The sequence below is a fragment of the Notolepis coatsorum genome (assembly GCF_963971535.1).
Source record: "Notolepis coatsorum genome assembly, chromosome: 11".
In the NCBI taxonomy this organism is placed as follows: Eukaryota; Metazoa; Chordata; class Actinopteri; order Aulopiformes; family Paralepididae; genus Notolepis; species Notolepis coatsorum.
Window position 1 is genome coordinate 112106792 of NC_140175.1, and position 21807 is coordinate 112128598.

At 44.5% G+C, this 21807-nt stretch overlaps 1 protein-coding gene across 1 annotated transcript in view; it reads left to right on the forward strand.

Annotated features, from left to right (window-relative positions):
• The first annotated feature begins 303 nt into the window (after positions 1 to 303).
• Positions 304 to 21807, forward strand: part of ska1 (spindle and kinetochore associated complex subunit 1) — a 41230-nt gene continuing 19726 nt past the window's right edge. Inside the window, exons 1-5 of the mRNA XM_084324488.1 lie at positions 304 to 419; positions 3693 to 3784; positions 4065 to 4189; positions 14079 to 14173; positions 16942 to 17073. Coding sequence (XP_084180614.1) covers positions 3697 to 3784; positions 4065 to 4189; positions 14079 to 14173; positions 16942 to 17073 — 440 coding nt within the window. The 5' untranslated portion in view covers positions 304 to 419; positions 3693 to 3696. The remainder of the gene's footprint in view (positions 420 to 3692; positions 3785 to 4064; positions 4190 to 14078; positions 14174 to 16941; positions 17074 to 21807) is intronic.

Consider the following 21807-nt stretch of genomic DNA (forward strand, 5'->3'; position numbering starts at 1 on the left):
ACATTTCAATACATTTGTACATTTGTACATTCCAATTGTACATTTACATTTACATTTAGTCATTTAGCTGACGCTTTTATCCAAAGCGACTTACAAGTTCTGTACGACAAGACAGCAAGAAGGGTACAACTCTATCAGCTGAGTAACAATGTTCATCAAGTGTTGCGTTGTCAATTGTCAATTGTAGACACAGGCCACAGTATTGTGCAGTACCTAACACAACCAGCGTGAGGCAGCAATACGCCGACGGGCGTCTAGACTGCCGGAAAGCCAAAGAAGAAGAACGCACCATCACCGGTTCGGCGCCACTTCAGATCATTTGAACGTAAACACCAGAGATAAAACATTTCTCTTCTCTTTTCAGAAAACAAATTAAGATCAACTTATTCTTCAGATCAACCGTCTCATTCATCAAGAGTGTAAGTTATCCAACCGTCTTTGTCCCGGTGGGTTAAACTTGACGCACCGTTAGCTTTAGCTCCAGTAACGTTAGGTTTGATTGATTGATTGATTGAAAACTTTATTAACAGATTGCAGAATGGGTACAGTACAGCCCAATACATACAATTGTTAAGGGGATGCAGACCAGAGAAAGAGAATAACATCATGTTGTCTAGTGTTCCTTGTATCTAGAGCTGTCAGTCAACTAGAGACAGCATGTTGTCTAGTGTTAGTCCTTGTATCTAGAGCTCAGTCAACTAGAGACAGCATGTTGTCTAGTGTTAGTCCTTGTATCTAGAGCTGTCAGTCAACTAGAGACAGCATGTTGTCTAGTGTTAGTCCTTGTATCTAGAGCTCAGTCAACTAGAGAATGACATGTTGTCTAGTGTTAGTCCTCCTTGTATCTAGAGCTCAGTCAACTAGAGAATGACAGCATGTTGTCTAGTGTTAGTCCTTGTATCCAGAGCTCAGTCAGTCAACTAGAGAATAACAGCATGTTGTCTAGTGTTAGTCCTTGTATCTAGAGCTCAGTCAACTAGACTCGAGACAGCATGTTGTCTAGTGTTAGTCCTTGTATCTAGAGCTCAGTCAACTAGAGACAGCATGTTGTCTAGTGTTAGTCCTTGTATCTAGAGCTCAGTCAACTAGAGACAGCATGTTGTCTGGTGTTAGTCCTTGTATCTAGAGCTCAGTCAGTCAACTAGAGAATGGCAGCATGACTGCATTTCTATTTCTACCCATTTGTGTTTGTTAGGATCACTGACTGGGCTTTTAAACTGTGTTCACATTCCACATTGAAAACATGGGACAGCTAATTTCATGCTGTAACCGTTAGTTCCAATGCTTAACAGCTGTTGGGGAACCTGAGGGGCAAATGTTCAAACCTTTTTCCACGATAGGACAGAAAAATAACACAGCCATTGTAGTCAATCTCAAATCCCTTTTCAAATTCTTCACTTTGTTTCTTAACCACTCCAAAAATGTACCTACATAAGCATTATAAATCGTGTATAGAAATAATAATAATTATCCAACATAATTTTTGAAAATCAGTTGTTTTCAGATAAGGACATTTAGTCATGAGAACTTTATGAAAACCTCTATACTGTAGAGTCAATCTCTAGTCTCTACTGTAGTTGAGGAGAGAGCAGAGAGACCATCTATCAGTCTATACTGTAGTTGAGGAGACACATCTGTGATATATATGACATATAGACTCACCTGAAAAGACAGCAGGTGTCGATTGCAGAAATCCTGATTTTCTAACGGCATTGATTGATTGATTGATTGATTTAAAACTTTATTAACAGATTGCAGAATAGGTACAATACAGTACGGCTCAATAGCCTCGCCGACAAGTTAAATGCATAATCTATAGGTTAATTTTAAATCCCTCATTACCCCAATCAATCAGATTATATTTCTTTAAATGTGCCTGCTGGCAGTAGGCTTAATGGAATGAATAATCGAATGAGATCTATTGCTAGCGAAAATAATTAGTTCAACTCTTTCAAAATAAGTAGATACAAACAAGCCCAAAGAGTATCTAATTGATACGAAATAATAGATACTTATGAGGAATTATTCTGTACTGTATGCGCTCGGCTTAGGTATCATGTACTTTATATATAAATACATGGTTCCCAAAATGTTCAAGGCGCGACCCCCGAAATAACGTGTCAGAGAGGCTTGGAGGGAGGCTATACAGTTTCACTATTAATCAGGTTTTAATCTGTTTCGGACATCATCCATACATGCATTGAATTGATTAACCTTTGGTTTATACCAGTGATACCTCATGTTCATCATCAGATAACAGTGCTTGAACAGATAAATGCATTTTCTCAAATTAATTCATAAAAACGTCAAAGGCTCATTCAATTTCTCAAATCCGTCAAACAGCGCATCTCATCAGAAATTTTAATCCCAGTTACAATAGCACAATAACGTGTGAGTGACAGTGATACAATTCAACAATCCACAGATTCAGATTCCTCGTAATTAATATCCACAGTCCACGCATAAAGACGCTTCAATTTATGCTTGAATGAAACACAATCCGGGCGCTCCGTTAAGCAAATACATCAACAGCGAAGAATATGAAACTAATCCGAGCCAAATGAAACGTCCGATAGGTTTCATTCATTAAAAATATCCCTGTGGGATTCACATTTGCAATGCTCCGTTATTAAAATAACCACATAGTGTGTCGCGACGCGCGAGCGTCGTATCCGTATAACTATGACGTGCATTATTTAGGACAAAGTAAATCCAAATATGATTTATTATCAGCATTTTAGGTATATTATTTTACATTTCAAAAGCCCCCTCTAGAAAAACGAAGCACAAAAACATAATTCAGAATGGTATAATGGGATCTAGAGTCTAGACTGAGAATTATTTCAGGAAGGGAGCTGGCATTTCTTTGCGGGGGCGTGGCCATGGTTTATCCAGCTAACTGAACTAAACCCTGCCCTCGACCAGGCTAAAACTTTTTGATTTGTTGCCATAGTGATTTAGACAATCTGACGTCGGGGAACGGAAAGGTCTGGCTTAAGTCAAGCTATCCTGAAAATTATCCCGCTAACTCAGTTAGCCAGGTACGAGGAACAGGGCCCTGGTAGCTCTGTGATGTAGGGTGTTTATAGACTATATTCAGACCTGGTAGCTCTGTGATGTAGGGTGTTTATAGACTATATTCAGACCTGGCTGGTAGCTCTGTGATGTAGGGTGTTTATAGACTATATTCAGACCTGGTAGCTCTGTGATGTAGGGTGTTTATGTTTATAGACTATATTCAGACCTGGTGGTAGCTCTGTGATGTCGGGTGTTTCTAGACTATATTCAGACCTGGTGGTAGCTCTGTGATGTCGGGTGTTTCTAGACTATATTCAGACCAGGCAGCTCTGTGATGTACGGTGTTTCTAGACTATATTCAGACCTGGTGGTAGCTCTGTGATGTCGGGTGTTTCTAGACTATATTCAGACCAGGCAGCTCTGTGATGTACGGTGTTTCTAGACTATTCAGACCTGGTAGCTCTGTGATGTAGGGTGTTTCTAGACTATATTCAGACCTAGTAGCTCTGTGATGTCGGGTGTTTCTAGACTATATTCAGACCAGGCAGCTCTGTGATGTCGGGTGTTTCTAGACTATATTCAGACCAGGCAGCTCTGTGATGTCGGGTGTTTCTAGACTATATTCAGACCTGGTAGCTCTGTGATGTCGGGTGTTTATGTGACGTCTCCTTCAGGAACATGAGTGACTCTGATCTGCTGGACTTCAGCCAACACATCAACAACAAGATCTCAAACCTACGACACATCCTGGAGCTCAGAACACTAGGTATGACATCACATCCTCTCCTGAGGTATTTGTATTTTTATATATGCCAGAGCAGAGAGCATGCTAGAACGACTGGGTTTCAATACACATAGTATTTAAAATGATGGTCTTGTTCAGGATAAGGTTTTTACATGCCTCAGTATCACATATATCATATTCCGGTTCCTTATAGTAAGGATCCTGGCTGTTGTACACAGGATATAATGTTTTTATGAGTTTATATGAATGAATAAATGATTTTGACACCAGTTGGTTCTCTAACGGCTGTTGTGTCTATCAGTTAAAGACCCAGAGAAGGTCCAGGTCCTGAGGAGACTGGGACGAGATGTCCACGAGATCGACGGTCTCCTGGACCAGCTGGAGAAATGTGTGGACCGACAGAGAGCCGCGCTGAACCGACTCCAGGTACAAGTGTAGCCGGGCTCGTATTGCCATCTCTGCGTTGTGTTAAAGTTCAACCCCTGTCAAGGGATTGCCTCGAGTGATTCTCGAACCCGGGTCTGCCGCACCGCGGGCGACATCGCAGACCACTGTAGAGGTGAATTCACATGTCTGCACTCTGCATACCTTTTATTTCATGTACCAAGGTCTAATGACCACATAGAATAGAAACTGAAGCAGGCTGCACATGAACAAAAACAACCCCCTCAGTAGATGCTTTTAAAGCACGGTCCCGGCAGGAAACAACACAAACGCGCTTTCAAAAGGTAAATTATATTAGCTGTAGGAGGAATTCAAACCTCCACTGAATTAGGATGAGGAAAGAGGGGAAATAATCCCACAAACATATAACAAATAGGGAAAAGGGTAGTTGGAGAACACACAAGCAAATATAATAAAGTAAGGCACAAGAGCCAACACAAAGCCCTAGTGACCTAGTGTCACAGGACACAACCACAAGCCCTGCGGTTGGCAGTCTGGGAATCCCCCAGCAAATGTACACAACGTGCACACACAATATAGTTCCACACAAGCAGTGGCAAAAAGGCAGAAGGCCCAATACATAGATATATATATTAATTCCACACAAGCAGTGGCAAAAAGGCAAGAGGCCACTATATATATATATATATATACTCACCTGGTAGCTACACAAATACAATGCCTACCAGGTAAGTGGTGTGAACAACAAGAACACACAATGAAACAGTCCCACACAACAGTGGAAACAAAGGCAGTATTATAATAATTATTCCACACAAGCAGTGGTAAACAATGGCAACCTCCAACTCTATGGTCACTGGCAAATGACTCCATGAGGCGCCCAGACGTGTGTGTGCTGTCAGGCATTTGTCCACCCGTCCCTCTCGAGGTGATTGCCATCAGCTGTCATTCATTAGGCAATCAGCACTCTTCAGTGTAGGGACGGGCGGCACCTGACAGAGAAAAAGAGACAGCATTAGCTATCATGCACACACACACACACATCACATCCAAAACATAACATATTTACATATACTTACTAACCTGATGTTCAGATGGTGTCATAAATACAGTAATAATGGTAATGATCAACCCACGTACCCATGTACGTCACACCTCCCCCCATAAGAGCGAACCTGCAGGGTTAGCAAAACATTATTACTCATTACCCAACATGAGATTAGTACCACATACCAGGGAGAACAGAAACAACAACAAAAAAACTCCCTCCACAAAATCACCCACCAAATGGGCCACATCAGCACCACACAGGCCCCGCTCTGGGCCCACACGGTCGACCACCACCTCACCCAAAACACACACAATGCCCTTAGGCACATCACCCAACACCAGACGCACCAGCCGTCGGAACGTGGCCGGTGCAATCCCTATCCCGAAGGCCATGACGGGCCCATCCTGGACAACGGGAACGACTCAGGCACCGTTATTACGTTCACCCTCCTGTAGTACAGAAAACGGAGAGACACATTAGCATTGGGAGCCAGAAGGCAAGGAGAGCCCCAGGGACCATGGCTCAGCTAGCCCCTTGTCCAGGGTGCACAGAGCCTCCCCTCTCACTACCTCCCTCATCGCCACCGGACACTGATATGTGTATTGCTTAAAGGGAGTTTGCACCCCCAACACGAACACCGTGCTCCAGGATGGTCGTTCTGGAAAACACAGACAACATAACAATTGAAACATGCACAACATGTACAACGACATATGTACAATAGACGCGCAGTGACGTCACCCACATGCAGCGGGTCCATTAGGCCATTAGGGTCTAATCCCTACCCAAAATATTATGCTGGGAATCCTGAAAAGCATACATAATCCAAATCCCAGCCCGCCGATGCAGCAAACACCAGCGCACTATATTGAGTCAAATTTCAAAAAGGAAAATGGACACAGTACTTCCCCAAGGCATACAAACAAAGTAACCTAGAAGCCGCACCGGGCCGTCCCTGGGCATAACCACAGGATCACCGGAGGCCATATGTCACCTCATCTTGGCAAACAAGCCTGCATGACGAAAGCCAGAGTTCATCAAATCGTGAAAACTGTATGTAGTACATATACTGGCTACTGTATGCACACTGTTTTCAAAACATGGTGAGATCTAACCCACAAATAATCATAAGTGCCATAAGACACAATCAAGCCCACCTGGATAAACAAAAACACCACTCCAACCATGTAGCTCACAGGGTAGGATGAACACCACTTTAACCCTAATGCTTAGAGTGTAGGATGAATCACCACTCTAACCATATAGCTCACAGTGTAGGATGAATCTAAAGTGGCCAACAATATATATTTGGTCCACGCAGGCCGGTAGAGCTCTTTACATTGCTGTCAGTACTGCAACTTGCGATTCAAGTTGTAAACGGTCTTTCTCAGCAATGAAGCACATCACATCCAAAACCAACAATGCACATCTCACATAAGTAGCGCCCGACACTCTTCTCTCCACTTCATAGGATCCTATATCCTCATGTTCCCCCGGACAGAAGCGAGGGCTCCCTAGCCAACGAGAACGCACAGTGCCCCCTACTCTGGGAGACAAAATCAAACACACCTGAATTAGAAGAACCAGACGGCATCTTCTATTCGAGCATTTCTAATGGACCACGCACCCCGTGACCACACCAGCTTTGCAGGGCTAAACACAATTTTTACTCCTGTTTAGCATCCCTAATAACAAACAGAACAAATGGCACAGCCCCACCCCAACCACAACCTGCACCAACACAGTATTTGGCATATGGTAGACTGGTAGTGTTCTCAGTTCAGGAACAGAAAATGTAGCCACACATAAAATTCCCCATGGTGTGTAGAACTCTAGAGAATAACATGTTTGCAAATAGTTTGGACTATTGGAAATACTTCTTAAACTGTTTTGTGTTGCCCTTTAAGGGTCTACACGTGGATTACCGAATGTTGTGAAAAAAAACAACAACAAACTTTACTTTGATAGGCCGCTCCACCGATACCAACCTGTCAACAGGAGACAACAAACTGGAAACATTTCCTAAAAAATCATCTCATCGCGCGTAACAGGACAGCAAACAGGGAAACAAAAATCAGCACATTTCCCTGGCACCATCACAGCGCCCATCTCCCTTCAAAATGGCGTCACAAAAATAACATGGTCAGGATCCAAAATGGTGTCTGTAAAAATAACATCAACAGGACCCAAAATGGTGTCACTCAAATTAGAACCTTGGTAACGGCCGGAACAATAATTTTCCTCAGAGGTATCGCCTCTGGGAAACTGGTGGAACCACACATAATTGTCAACATGTATTGATTTTCTGCTCTCGTTTTAGGCAGATGACAGATACATGTTCAAAAGGTTCCCCCATGTCCGGAATGGAGCGCAGGGGAGCCGGATGCACCCCCTGATTTGGCGTCCCCACTATTACAAGTTTTAGCAATACCTAAATGGCCAGACCACACATGGTCATGTGCCAACATTTACATGTGATGTCCACATATCATTGGCAACACAATTTGACGCTTTGTATTCCAGTCCTCTCCACACCTCAAATCTGCAACACCCGGTCTAGGTGTGCAACACCCCCTCCTCTATCACAAAAGTCTGTTTCCTACTAGCAGTAGCACTGGCCACTGCCGCAAAACAACTTGATAGGGAGTAATCACTGTGCTGAGCAGTGATCAATGCTTGACGAGTCAGTGGTAGTGATACGTCAGCAAATTTGGGAATTACCAGCTTCCCCTGAACGCTACTTACAGCAACCTCTTCCATCTCTCCAATAGATGGCCCCCTGTCCTCAGCGAGAGCCTCGCCACCGACAGAGTCACTCAACGTCAAAGCTTGAGTTCGCATCCTTTCCTGTGCCTTGGTGACAACACAAGTAGAAAAAACATTGGGGTGATTATTAATCAATTCATCACAACACAAGTCAGTCAATGGAGCGTTTTCAACCTCCAACACAGGGATCACACTCTCCCCAGCAATATCGTTCCCCATGATAAACTCAACGCCCTCCACAGGGAAACATGGGCGAACGGCGACAGGAAAACAACCTGTGATCAGATCTGACTGTACATGCACCTTATGCAACGGCATGCGCATACACCCCATTTCAATACCTCTCACCATCGCACTAGACTGACAGTAAGAGTTTTCATTCAGCGGTAAGACATCAGCCAGGATGAATGACTGAGAACCACCTGTATCACGGAGTATTCTCACCTTCCGTTGGTCACAGACGTCACCCGACAGTGACACACAACCATCAAACAGAAAGGGTTTAAAACAGCCATCACTTTCTTTCTCCAGAGAGCTATTCTGGTCAGAACACGACACTGTACCAATCAACCCCACACCTTTTGGTTTCTGGGCTGACCCTTTCCTCTTCTGTCGCTTCCTCAGCGTATGACATCCTTTTACCGTATGGCCTGTCTTTTTACAATAATTACACACCACCGGTCTTTTAGACGGCGGTGAGCGTGGCTGGAATGCTGACTCACAAGGAGTGAATGAGCCACCTCCAACACAAAAATCAGGACGCACAAAACCATGTATGTGTGACCATTCAAACTCATCTGCCAAAATCGCAGCCTGTCGGAGTGTTGACACCCTCTGCTCATTTAAATAGTTCACAGTTCGGTCTGGCAGATAGGCTTTGAACTGCTCAACAAGCATTAATTCACTCAATGATGCAAAGTCTGCTACTTCACACGCAGAACACCACCGAGCAAAATTAAGTCTCTCCTCCCGGGAGAAATCAACATGGGACTGGGAAGGAGATTTACGGCGGTTGCGAAAATGCTGCCTGTATGCTTCTGGCGCCTCTCTTCCAGTCTGATGGTCTCGCGCTCGTTCTGTTGTTGTGCTTGGAGACGTTCTCTTTGTAGTGCAGAATGTTCGCGCTCACTCTGTTGTTGCGCTTGGCGGCGCTCTCGTTCCGCTGCAGAGTGTTCGCGCTCACTAAGTGCTTGCGCCTGGAGGCGCTCTCGTTCCGCTGCAGAGTGTTCGCGCTCACTAAGGGCTTGTGCTTGGAGTTGGTCGCGCTCACCCTGGAGTCGGTCTCTTTCGGTTGAAGCTGTCAGCGTGGCGATCAAGGCTTGCGCCAGTCTCTGGTCAGCCTCGCTGGGGGATGACACTGGAGGAGGTGATCGGGCGCTGACAGGGCTTGGGGGAGACCTGTCCTCCTGGCGCGCTCCGAGGTCTATCTCTTGAGCGCGGTACTCTTCTCGTGGTTGCGTGCCGAGGGCTGTCTCGGGTACGCGCTCTTGGGTTGGTTGTGCACCGGGGTCTATCCCTGGAGCGCTTTCTTTATCCTGGAGCGCTCCGGGGTCTATCCCGGTGACGCTGTCTGGAGGTATAGTCACGTCATGTCCCGCTTGGTCCCCCCCGTGAGCTAAGTCAATAGGAGTGGGCATGCTTAAACTATCCGTTTTATCCGTATTTAACGTCCGTTTAGATAAGCTAGGGGGTAAAACGAAAGCGAAGTCCTCTAGATATGGAGGTGGCTGACGTTTGCGCTGCAGGCGTTCTAGCTTAGGGGAGCCGCTTGGAGAGTGTTCACCGCTGGCCATGTCAATATTAATATTATATTAAATATTACACTGATACCCTCCGGCTCGAAGGATCAATTGTAACTGAGGGGTTACAAAACCCTGACTGTATTAAAGATTGTGATAGATTAAACCACTGCTAGTTATGTACTTTAATTACTGGCCAGACAGTACATCGAATATAGATGGTGAACACTCACAAGAACACGGCATTGTCAAAGAAATAGTATTTGAGGGTATTTTATTATAATGCAACATTAGGTTACAGAATGAGAATTAGGGTCGCGCTTGTATGGCGAAGAATATGCGTAAAGTCAGTCAATAGCATGAGTCACTAAGAATAGCAGGAATCCTACGATGGGTCTAAGTTGACACCACCTGTCGTATAATAGCAACTATATAAGGCAACACTGGTACCGCCTGGAGACAATGGGTTCCCTCCGGGGGTGTAAGGCCTGGAGGGTAGAGGAATGTTCGGATACTCAGTCTGATTCAATGAGGAATAAAGAGACTCCAGGTACAGGAGTCGGTCCTTATAAATCCCACGACCAGCAGCAAAGCAATAGTTGTAATCCAAATGCTCGATAGCACTGATGACAGCTAGCCAGCCTCTGTCCATGAGGCCAGCCCGAGTTGTAATCCTCACGAGGTTGAATCCCAAACGATAGTGGAAATCAAAGAGGCTCTTCTCCGGGTAACACGTTCCAAATCAATATAATCCAACCGGTAATGGTTCTGCAATCGCAGACGCTGGTTCTCCTGTGCACATGTCCAATGCTACACACGAACGAACTGTGGTTGCACGATATACAATAAATGAACGACTATTTACTTCACATTAGATTAGGTCGAACTTGACGTTACTGCATTAAACTCTGACACTTTACTATTCCCTTCGCACATGGTTCTCCACGCTCTGTTAGACGCACTGCTGCTCACTTCACTGTTACCGAACTTGTCACACTGCTGCTTTAGACGAACTGCTGCTGTGCGCACCTGCGCCAGCATATATACTTAAGTGGTTTTCTAGTCCCAAACCTAACCGCTTGGTCCTGAATCAATACACTGCCAAGGGCATGTCCCGACTTGCCCCAAACTCGCCCATTGCACCTGTCTGAGTGCGAGACTGCCTGGCGCCGCCGTCAGGGGGGCATTATTCATAAGGAAAGTGAATATTACTATGGTTTGAACGCAGGTAAAGGGATATTCCGTGTATATATAAATAATATACAATGTACATAAAACAATAAAGGTAGATTCTCAGTTTTAATCTGGCCCTTCACAACACTAGCCATCTATAAAACATCATGCTAAAACTGAAACAAATGTCCTACTCCCCTAAAGAAAGAAATACATAGCAAACATGACTCAGTTATCCAATAGTGCTGCTGCTTTTTATTTTGTTAAAATCTTTTAGTTAATAAGACTAAAAGACTACAATATATATGACTACAAGGGCCAGAAGCCGACTTCATGACGGCTTCCTGTCCTCTCATTCCATTTCCGGTTTTCCAATTAACGTTACATTTTTTTTTTCTTTTTTTTTTACTTTATTTTTTAGCGTTTATCGCTTTCCTGGTCAAGCATGACCGACAGTTGCAGGGTGAAACGGGAGAGAGAGCAGGGGGAGACATTCAGCAAATGACGGCGGTTCCGGGAATCGAACTCGGAGTCAACCAGATCCGCGACGCAGCACGGAGTCCCGCGCGAGCGCGGTAACATGGTGTGCTACTGGAGCACCCCCTAACGTTACATTTTCAACAACAGATTGCTGCTAATTAAACACTTCATGGAAACGGAGTAATGTTAACGTTATGTCGAGTTCATACGTGTAGTGTAGTATGAACTCGACATAACGTTAACATTACTCCGTGTCCACTGTTGCTGCCACTGTTGCGTCGCAGATGGATGGTACACTCTGTTAGCTCCATAGCTAATCCGCTCATAGACTAACTTACCGATTGCAGTACCGTTAACGTCGGAGCTTACTCCTGGGTTTCAGGGGGCATCCCTAGCACCGAGCCACCGCCTCTCTGTCTCTGGCTAGGTGTGTGCGCTTGCGTGCGTGTATGTGCGTGTAAATGACATAATTTGGGCAAGTGTGTGTGTGACTGACTTTTTTTTTTCCTGTGAGAGGGAGAGGAAAGCATTTAGCACTGCGCTTGTAAGTCTCATCTCAGCCGTGGCGGCCTCTAACGCGAGGGCAAAACATCACGATATCCACGATACGTTTAAAAAGTGTATTGTTAATGAACTGTACCCGATATTTATATAATATCGTCATATCGCCCAGCCCTAGTTAAGAGCATAACTCACAACAACGGTTTACAACAGTCAAGTGTGCAGCACGGAAATATGGATATATAATAATACAACTTACCAAATGAAAAGACGCAACCTACCTGACACGCTCCAATCGACAAGTCCACATGTCACATGCCCATGTCATGTACCAACAAGGAACTATACAATTGTGCAAACTAGCGAGCTCCCATGTCACAAGGACATGAAAGACCGGCATAGAGCCCCCATGTCATGTACCAAGGTCTAATGACCACATAGAATAGAAACTGAAGCAGGCTGCACATGAACAAAAACAACCCCCTCAGTAGATGCTTTTAAAGCACGGTCCCGGCAGATAGGAAACAACACAAACGCGCTTTCAAAAGGTAAATTATATTTATTAGTTGTGGCAGGAATTCAAACCTCCACTGAATTAGGATGAGGAAAGAGGGGAAATAATCCCACAAACATCTAACAAATAGGGAAAAGGGTAGTTGGAGAACACACAAGCAAATATAATAAAGTAAGGCACAAGAGCCAACACAAAGCCCTAGTGACCTAGTGTCACAGGACACAACCACAAGCCCTGCGGTTGGCAGTCTGGGAATCCCCCAGCAAATGTACACAACGTGCACACACAATATAGTTCCACACAAGCAGTGGCAAAAAGGCAGAAGGCCCAATACATAGATATATATATTAATTCCACACAAGCAGTGGCAAAAAGGCAAGAGGCCACAATATATATATATATATATATATATATATATATATATATATATATATATATATATATATATATATATATATATATATATATACTCACCTGGTAGCTGCACCAACACAAATACAATGCCTACCAGGTAAGTGGTGTGAACAACAAGAACACACAATGAAACAGTCCCACACAACAGTGGAAACAAAGGCAGTATTATAATAATTATTCCACACAAGCAGTGGTAAACAATGGCAACCTCCAACTCTATGGTCACTGGCAAATGACTCCATGAGGCGCCCAGACGTGTGTGTGCTGTCAGGCATTTGTCCACCCGTCCCTCTCGAGGTGATTGCCATCAGCTGTCATTCATTAGGCAATCAGCACTCTTCAGTGTAGGGACGGGCGGCACCTGACAGAGAAAAAGAGACAGCATTAGCTATCATGCACACACACACACACCACATCCAAAACATAACATATTTACATATACTTACTAACCTGATGTTCAGATGGTGTCATAAATACAGTAATAATGGTAATGACCAACCCACGTACCCATGTACGTCACAGTGGATGAGTTTACTTGCAGTACTGCTACGTGCCACAGTCATTTCACAACACTTGAACACCATTTCACTCGCATTTGCCCCTAAAAATGGATTTGTGCAAACCGGAAAAATTATTTAGGAGCACAGTGTGCGAGTAATAGTTTTGCGTAGTGGGCGTGTCAACGCGCAATTGTCATTTCATAATAGACAGAGAGCAGCGCGGACCAGCTCTGTAACAACTCATCTCCCAACACGCTCTAGTCTCCTGTCTTGTTATTTCACGCAAACATCACACTGTTTCTATGTGCAACGAAAACTCTGCGAGCAACGGGTCCAATGGTCTAACATGCTTTGCATCCTCGGCTTCCTAAATACCTATATTATTTAATTATAATGAATTAAAGCATTGTATAAAGAATATTCCATGTTCTGTCATCTAATAATATATTCCATTACCTTTCCTATCTGTATCGAAGTCAAAATGTTGGTATTGTGACAACACTACAACATACAAAAGCAGCTTGACAACCGATATCTTTTGCGTCTAGTAGGCATGGGCCAATGTGTGATTTTGGTGGTATGGTATGTGCTATTTGCACAGATGTTTGTTCCTTAGTATGCACACGCACAGTATAATATGCATGTAATAAATAGTTTGTTAATAAACTCTGTTACTTGAAAAATTTTCACTGTGCTCCTAAATGTGTGCTCCTTGGGACAAAGGTTAGCGTGGAGCCCTGCAGTGACGTCATGGAGATGTGGTGTTTTTCAGGAATTCGAGCGCTCTGTACAGCAGGATGTCCAAGATGGCCGACACCTGATGGACAACCTGCCCTCTCACCTCCCCTGCAAACAGGAGGCAGCAGGGTAAGGTGTTCTAATCTTTTTTTAGTGCTCTGAGACCCACAGACATCATGATATTAAAGCAAGAGCTGGAGACGCGTTCAACCTCCATCCCGTTGATGGTGCGTGCCAGCTCTGGTCTTCCTGAAGTCCACCATGAGCTCCTTGGTTTTCCTGCTGTTGAGTGACAGGTGGTTGTGGGCGCGTCACGCCGCCAGGTGCTGGACCTCCTCCCTGTTGAGTGACAGGTGGTTGTCGGCACCTTGGGGGCCTGGGTTAGAGGCTGGAGGCCTGGGTTAGAGACTGGAGGCCTGGGTTAGAGGCTGGAGGCCTGGGTTAGAGACTGGAGGCCTGGGTTAGAGGCTGGAGGCCTGGGTTAGAGACTGGAGGCCTGGGTTAGAGGCTGGAGGCCTGGGTTAGAGACTGGAGGCCTGGGTTAGAGACTGGAGGCCTGGGTTAGAGACTGGAGGCCTGGGTTAGAGACTGGAGGCCTGGGTTAGAGGCTGGAGGCCTGGGTTAGAGGCTGGAGGCCTGGGTTAGAGACTGGAGGCCTGGGTTAGAGGCTGGAGGCCTGGGTTAGAGACTGGAGGCCTGGGTTAGAGACTGGAGGCCTGGGTTAGAGGCTGGAGGCCTGGGTTAGAGACTGGAGACTGGAGGCCTGGGTTAGAGGCTGGAGGCCTGGGTTAGAGGCTGGAGGCCTGGGTTAGAGGCTGGAGGCTGGAGGCCTGGGTTAGAGACTGGAGGTCTGGGTTAGAGACTGGAGGCTGGAGGCCTGGGTTAGAGACTGGAGGTCTGGGTTAGAGGACTGGAGGCCTGGGTTAGAGACTGGAGGCCTGGGTTAGAGACTGGAGGCCTGGGTTAGAGGCTGGAGGCCTGGGTTAGAGACTGGAGGCCTGGGTTAGAGACTGGAGGCCTGGGTTAGAGGCTGGAGGCCTGGGTTAGAGACTGGAGGCCTGGGTTAGAGGCTGGAGGCCTGGGTTAGAGGCTGGAGGCCTGGGTTAGAGACTGGAGGCCTGGGTTAGAGGCTGGAGGCCTGGGTTAGAGACTGGAGGCTGGAGGCCTGGGTTAGAGACTGGAGGCCTGGGTTAGAGGCTGGAGGCCTGGGTTAGAGACTGGAGGCTGGAGGCCTGGGTTAGAGACTGGAGGCTGGAGGCCTGGGTTAGAGGCTGGAGGCCTGGGTTAGAGGCTGGAGGCCTGGGTGGGAGGCTGGAGGCCTGGGTGGGAGGCTGGAGGCCTGGGTGGGAGGCTGGAGGCCTGGGTGGGAGGCTGGAGGCCTGGGTTAGAGACTGGAGGCCTGGGTTAGAGGCTGGAGGCCTGGGTTAGAGGCTGGATGCCTGGGTTAGAGACTGGAGGCTTATATAAATACCTAAATAAGAATAAGCCATAAAATAAGGCAGGACTTCTTACCTGGTCGATGTTTGTGTCTGGAGTGGCCACTTGAATTTTCCCTCCTATTCGCTGCCATCTTGAACTTTTAATATTGTATGTTATACTCTTCTGACACCACCAGATGGCAGTATAAGTGTCCACATATGTAGCCATAAGACCCCAATTCAGCAGTGTACACAATTGTGGACATAAGAGCTAGAAAGTGCTGTCCATGGCACGCATGTGACCACTAAGCCTTAGGGAATAAATCAAATTGCACTTTTAATACTTGGTTGCAAATCCTTTGCAGTCGATGACAGGCTGAAGTGTGGAACCCATAGATATCACCAGATGCGGGGTCTCGTCCCTGGTGATGCTCTGCCAGGCCTCTTCAGTTCCTGCTTGTTCTTGGGGCCATTTTCAAATCAAATCAAATTTATTTGTAAGGCCCGACAACACACGTTAATGTCCCCATGGGCCGGACACGTCTTCTTTAATTAAACAAGTCAAGAAGAAACATCACAATAAGTCTTGGGGCATTTTCACCCTTCAGTTTTGTCTGCAGCAAGTGAAATGCACGCTCAATTGGATTCAGGTCAGGTGATTGACTTGGCCATTGCATAACATTCCACTTCTTTGCCTTAAAAAACATATTGTAATTCCTATACCGTTCACCTGATTTGGATGTAAATACTCTCAAATTAAAGGGGAAAGACTGCACTTAAAGCACATCTTGATTGTTTCATTTCAAATCCATTGTGGTGGTGTACAGAGCCAAAATGATGACATTTGTGTTGATGTCCAAATATTTATGAACCTGTAGCTCACTATGATGGTTACATTTCGCAATGAATCCATGGTTCACATGCGTGCCGCACCATGGGGGGCGACCCGAACGGGTCTCAACTAGGATCCGTTAAACACCCCTACTTCTCACGGTAGGCAAATTGGTATTTTGTCCAGTGAGGGTGATGGGCCTGATTTTGAACTGAGCCAGGACCAGCCCCTCAAACCACTTTGTGATGATGAGGGGCGAGTGCAACTGGGCGGAAGTCATTGAGGCTCACTTGCAGAGGAGTGTTTTGGCACTGGCACGACGGAGGGGGGCTTAAATATAATAGTAGATTCAAGATTCAAGATTGTTTATTGTCATGTGCACAGTTAAACGGACAGTTTGCCATACAATGAAAATCTTACTTTGCCAGTCCGCCCTTCACACAAAATCACACAATACTTAACTAAAACATATTTAAATACAAGCGAGTGCTAGAAAATAAGGTAAAAATAGATAAATATAATATATACAAGGCACAGTGAGTAACATTGCATGTTCCGATCAGTGTTTACAACATACATGGAGGTGACAGTGGGTCACAGCAGCAGTTAGAAAAGTGACTAACCAGGTGTTAATATTGTGTCCTCAGTGTGAGTGGTTCTGCTCAGACCCAGGTGGGAGCAGCTGCAGAACCAGGTCAGGAGAACTCCAGGAAGTCCAGCAAGAAGCCCATCGGACAGATCCTCTTCATCACCACGCAGGAGTTCGACTCCATCCCCCAGTCAGTACTGTCAACAACTATACATACTCAGTACTGTCAATAACGATACATACTCAGTAGTACTGTCAATAACTATACATACTCAGTACTGTCAATAACTATACATACTCAGTACTGTCAATAACTATACATACTCAGTACTGTCAATAACTATACATACTCAGCAGGGCTCCAGACTAACTTTTTACATTGGTTGCACCAGTGCGCCTAACTTTTTCATTTAGGTGCACCAGCAAACGGCGACAAAAATTTCCACTGCGCCTTTTGCCGCTGCAATAATACATTTTAAGCGTTACCTTTACCATTACCTTTTTTGTCAGTTTCCATACACATTAGTAATTTCTTACGATGTTATGTAAATTATTGTAAAAAATAACATTGTATTACAGTTAGCTCGCAAAGTCCAATCCTTCCCATTTTTATGTCTATTTTAACACATTCAGCTCAGCTCCAGTTAGAGCTGTCCCAAGCCTGTTTTTGGGATTCGAACATTCGCCAGGGTTTTTCGAACGGATGTTCGAACCATCATTTTTAATCATGCAAACAATTGGCTCCTAAATAGGGAGGTGTAGTCTGACGTCACTTTGGACCGCCTGCGAGATCCACCCGTATAGGGATTTATCTTTGGGAAAATGGATTATCGGCTATTGTAACAATTCTACCTCATGAACATTTGGAAAGCTTTTCATTTTTGCACAAAATGAGTTCCCTTCTATCACTAACATTATTTGTTAAGCATTTTTGGTTGAAATAAAATTCAGCGTTTTTTTTTTTACAATTAATTGCGAATATTTTCATGTTGAGCTATAGATTGTGGATGAATAAGCACAGAAAGGTACACCATACAAATGTTGATGCTTTATTTGTTTTAAACGAGACGATTTAGAAATGGGCAATGGGCAAATACATTGGGCCTCATTCAACAATACTCTCTTATTATTTTTCTTATATTCTTGCTTACCTGTCTGTTAAGAGAACAATAAAAAAAAAAGCCACCGCCACATTCATCAAGCCATTCTTAAAGTCCAAATCTGTTCTTACCCAGGTTTTTTGAATGGTGAATCTCACTCATTCTAAACTGGATGCGCGTTCTCGCGCAAGTTTCGTTTATTCGGATCCCCATTAGCCATTGCCACAGGCATAGGCTACTATTACTGGGGTCCACACAAATCAATACAATACAATAAAATCACTACAATACAATTAATACAATACAATACAATAAAACAATACAATACACCTCAATAACACATACAAATATTATATAATAAAATATCTAAGTTCACCAATCACACATACCCATCTACTCAATCATGTTTCAAGGCATATATGTTCACTTAAAGCACAACAATACATCTACTCAATCATGTTTCAAGCCATATATGTTCACTTAAAGCACAACAATACATCTCAATACAATATACAAATATATTAAACATCTAAGTTCAACAATCACACATACCCATCTTCTCAAGTCATTTGCATACAGAGACACCCCTCGCGGGCTCATTATAATACGAGAGCTGTGGGTCTGCATTGGATCCCCCGGCCGTATTCTATTCGCTTTGCGATGGATCAAAATTAGATAGGAATCAAATGTATTGTCATCATACAGCACCTATAGCTATATAGTGGAATATACTGTATTAATATAGTAATATAATAGTAGTTGGCTAGTTGCGCGCTTCTGGCCACCTCCCGCAGTGCGCGCATACACACGTACTGTATACAGTACGTGCAAAATGAATCGTTCCAGCAAAGTACTGTAGGCTTTGTCAATACTGAACGACTGTGCGTTGTCAAGAGCCAATCGCACAGGTTGCCACTCATCTGGCTCTGCAAATAGATCTAGAGTCTGAATATCTCCGCATAGCCTGATAACTGGCAGTGCGCATAGTGCATGCTCCAAGTCAAACTGGATGACACATTTCTCTCAAATCCATTCTGAGAACGGAACGCAGTGCCCGCGACGCGGGTCTTGATTGATTGATTGATTGAAAATTGTATTAACAGATTGCAGAATGGGTACAATACAATACGGCTCAATACAAACAATTGTTAAGGGAATGCAGACTGTTGTAGCTTGGACGCGTCTATGCCAAATACAACGCAGTTCGGTTTCCGGGTTCCTCTGATTGGCCACTAAGCCCACGTGACCGCACGCTAGCACGCCCCCCTTATCGCCCGCTGCCGTGCTGTGAAGCGGAAGAGCCAGCGAGGCGACGCGAGGCGGTGGTTTCAGCAGCAGCGGCCGTCTTCTTCCGAGGCGGCTCGTTCTTATTAATCCCTAATGTCATGTATGTTGTGTATGTCATAAATGTCGATATGAATTGAAAATGGGGGACCCTGATGTAAACCAGACGAAAGTCTTTCTCTGGTCTGCATCCCCTTAACAATTGTGTGTATTGCGCCGTACTGTATTGTACCCATTCTGCAATCTGTTAAATAAAGTTTTCATTCATTCATTTCTCCCCCACTACTCCCAAAAGTAACACTAAATAGATAAAGTACAACAACGCCAGACTCAAGAAACTGTGTTCCCTTTGGCGCAATACACACAATTGTTTTTTTTTATCCACTTTTTCTCCCATTTTCTATATTTTCTCCCATCCCAATTTCGTATCATCCAATTCAACCCTCCCCTGTCACGAACGCTGTTTCTTGCCTCCCACAAGCCGGCTGCAATGTGGACTAAGTCATACATAACACAAGTCCCCTCCGGTACTTGAGGTAACAGCAGTCGCATCTTTTCACCTGCGCAGCTCGATCTCTCAGTGGCGAGGAGTAACGCGTGGGAGGCTCACGCTGCCCCCGACACTTCCTGATTCTACTGCGCAGGCGCACCAACCGACCTGTAGGAGTCGCTGTCCACAACGCCCGATCCCCACCCATCAGTTTTCACCCCCTAATACGGCCAATGTGTATTAGGACTGGCAACATCACCTCCTGGTTTGGGAATAGCACTGCACAAGACCGAAGCAGACTACAAAGAGTGACACGTTCAGCCGAACGCACAATTGGAGGGGGGCTCCCCACCCTCCAGAACATTTACAACAAGCGTTGCAAGGGCAAGGCTAAGAGAATCATTAAAGACTCCAGTCACCCGAACAACTGCCTCTTTGAACTGCTGCGGTCAGGCAAGCGATACCGGAGTCTCAAGGCGAGCACAGAAAGACTCCGAAGAAGCTTCTATCCCCAGGCCATCAGACTGCTAAACGAACAATGAACACTACACAACAACAACCTCCAAACGCACATAGCACACACATCCACACGCACACACTCACTTTAAACAGACACACTGTAGCACCCACTCCCCACACTTTATATTTATTGATGAAGGATTGCACTACAACTCGTACACCTTACTGTAAATTGTACCTAAATTGTACCTCATCCCATTTCTGCTTTGCACTATATAGTACTGTACATTAGTACACTGCATAGTATTGTATATTATATGGTAACTCAGAACATTGTACATATGTCTATACCGAACACTGTGACCTCATTTCTTCTTCTAAATTACATGCTATACTATGTTATTTGATACTATCTTGTCTAGCACAGTCTCTGGAGCGTAACAGTAAGAAGCATTTTGTATGAAAGTATTCTGTACTTCTGTATGACAACTATTAAAGAAACTTGAAACTAGTATGAACGACCAGCTAAACTGAAAGCAATGTGGAGCGCTGGGCTCGAACAGGCGAGCCCAGCGTCTTCGCATTCGTGGCGAGCGCCTTGCCCACTACGCCACGTAGCCGCCCTAATATACACAATTGTTAAGGGGATGCAGACCAGAGAAAGACGTTTGTCTTGTTTACATCAGGGTCCCCCATTTTCAATTAATATCGACATTTATGACATACACAACATACATGACAGCTTTGGCTGTTTGTACGATGAAACAAAGAACTTCTAAGATATACATTAACTTGGATTTCAGTGATATTCAGCGGTTATGTCAGTGTTCTTAAAAGCTTGTAGTTGTGCATGTCATAAAAAAATAAACTCATCATTTGGGTATTTCTGAATGTTTTGGCATATGAGTCTATATAGGATGCATTTTTGTGTAATTGTTTGATCATAATACAGGACTAAGGAACATGGTATTTTTTTTATTTCAAATTATATATATAGGACTATGTATAAAGAAACCATTTCTTCTTTCAGAAAGGCTGATATAAAGCTAATGTTTTGTGTAATTGTTATACTCATTGAGGACCATTACATTTGTAGTATTAATCGTAGAATCATATCATATCAGTACCTTCAATAAAGAGTAGATCTGACTACTTTACTGAATTAACAATTACTGTGAATATCTCCAAACCACGCCCACAAACATTGAGTAACAATACCTTGGATGATGTAACTGATATGGATATTAGTCGCGCTACTGGAGAAAAAGACGCTGGTACCATTGACAGTTAAAAAAAAGAAATCACTTTATTCATTCCAGATGTAGCTTATTTTTCCAATCATATTGTACTGCTGTAAACACTGGAAATAACCGTGCGGGTCTCTACTGCGCAGATTACATGGCACCATTGTCTGCGAGTTTTGGCAAGTATCCAAAACGGAAACACCTTTTCAGCATTGCCAGTAGGACAACACGTTTTCCTGCCAAAACGGCGTTTCTTTTTAACTTGGACAGCAAACGTAATCATTCAGCAACAAAAACGTTGCTGTATTCCCCAGTGTAACCATGGCCTAAGTACATTACTCAGTACT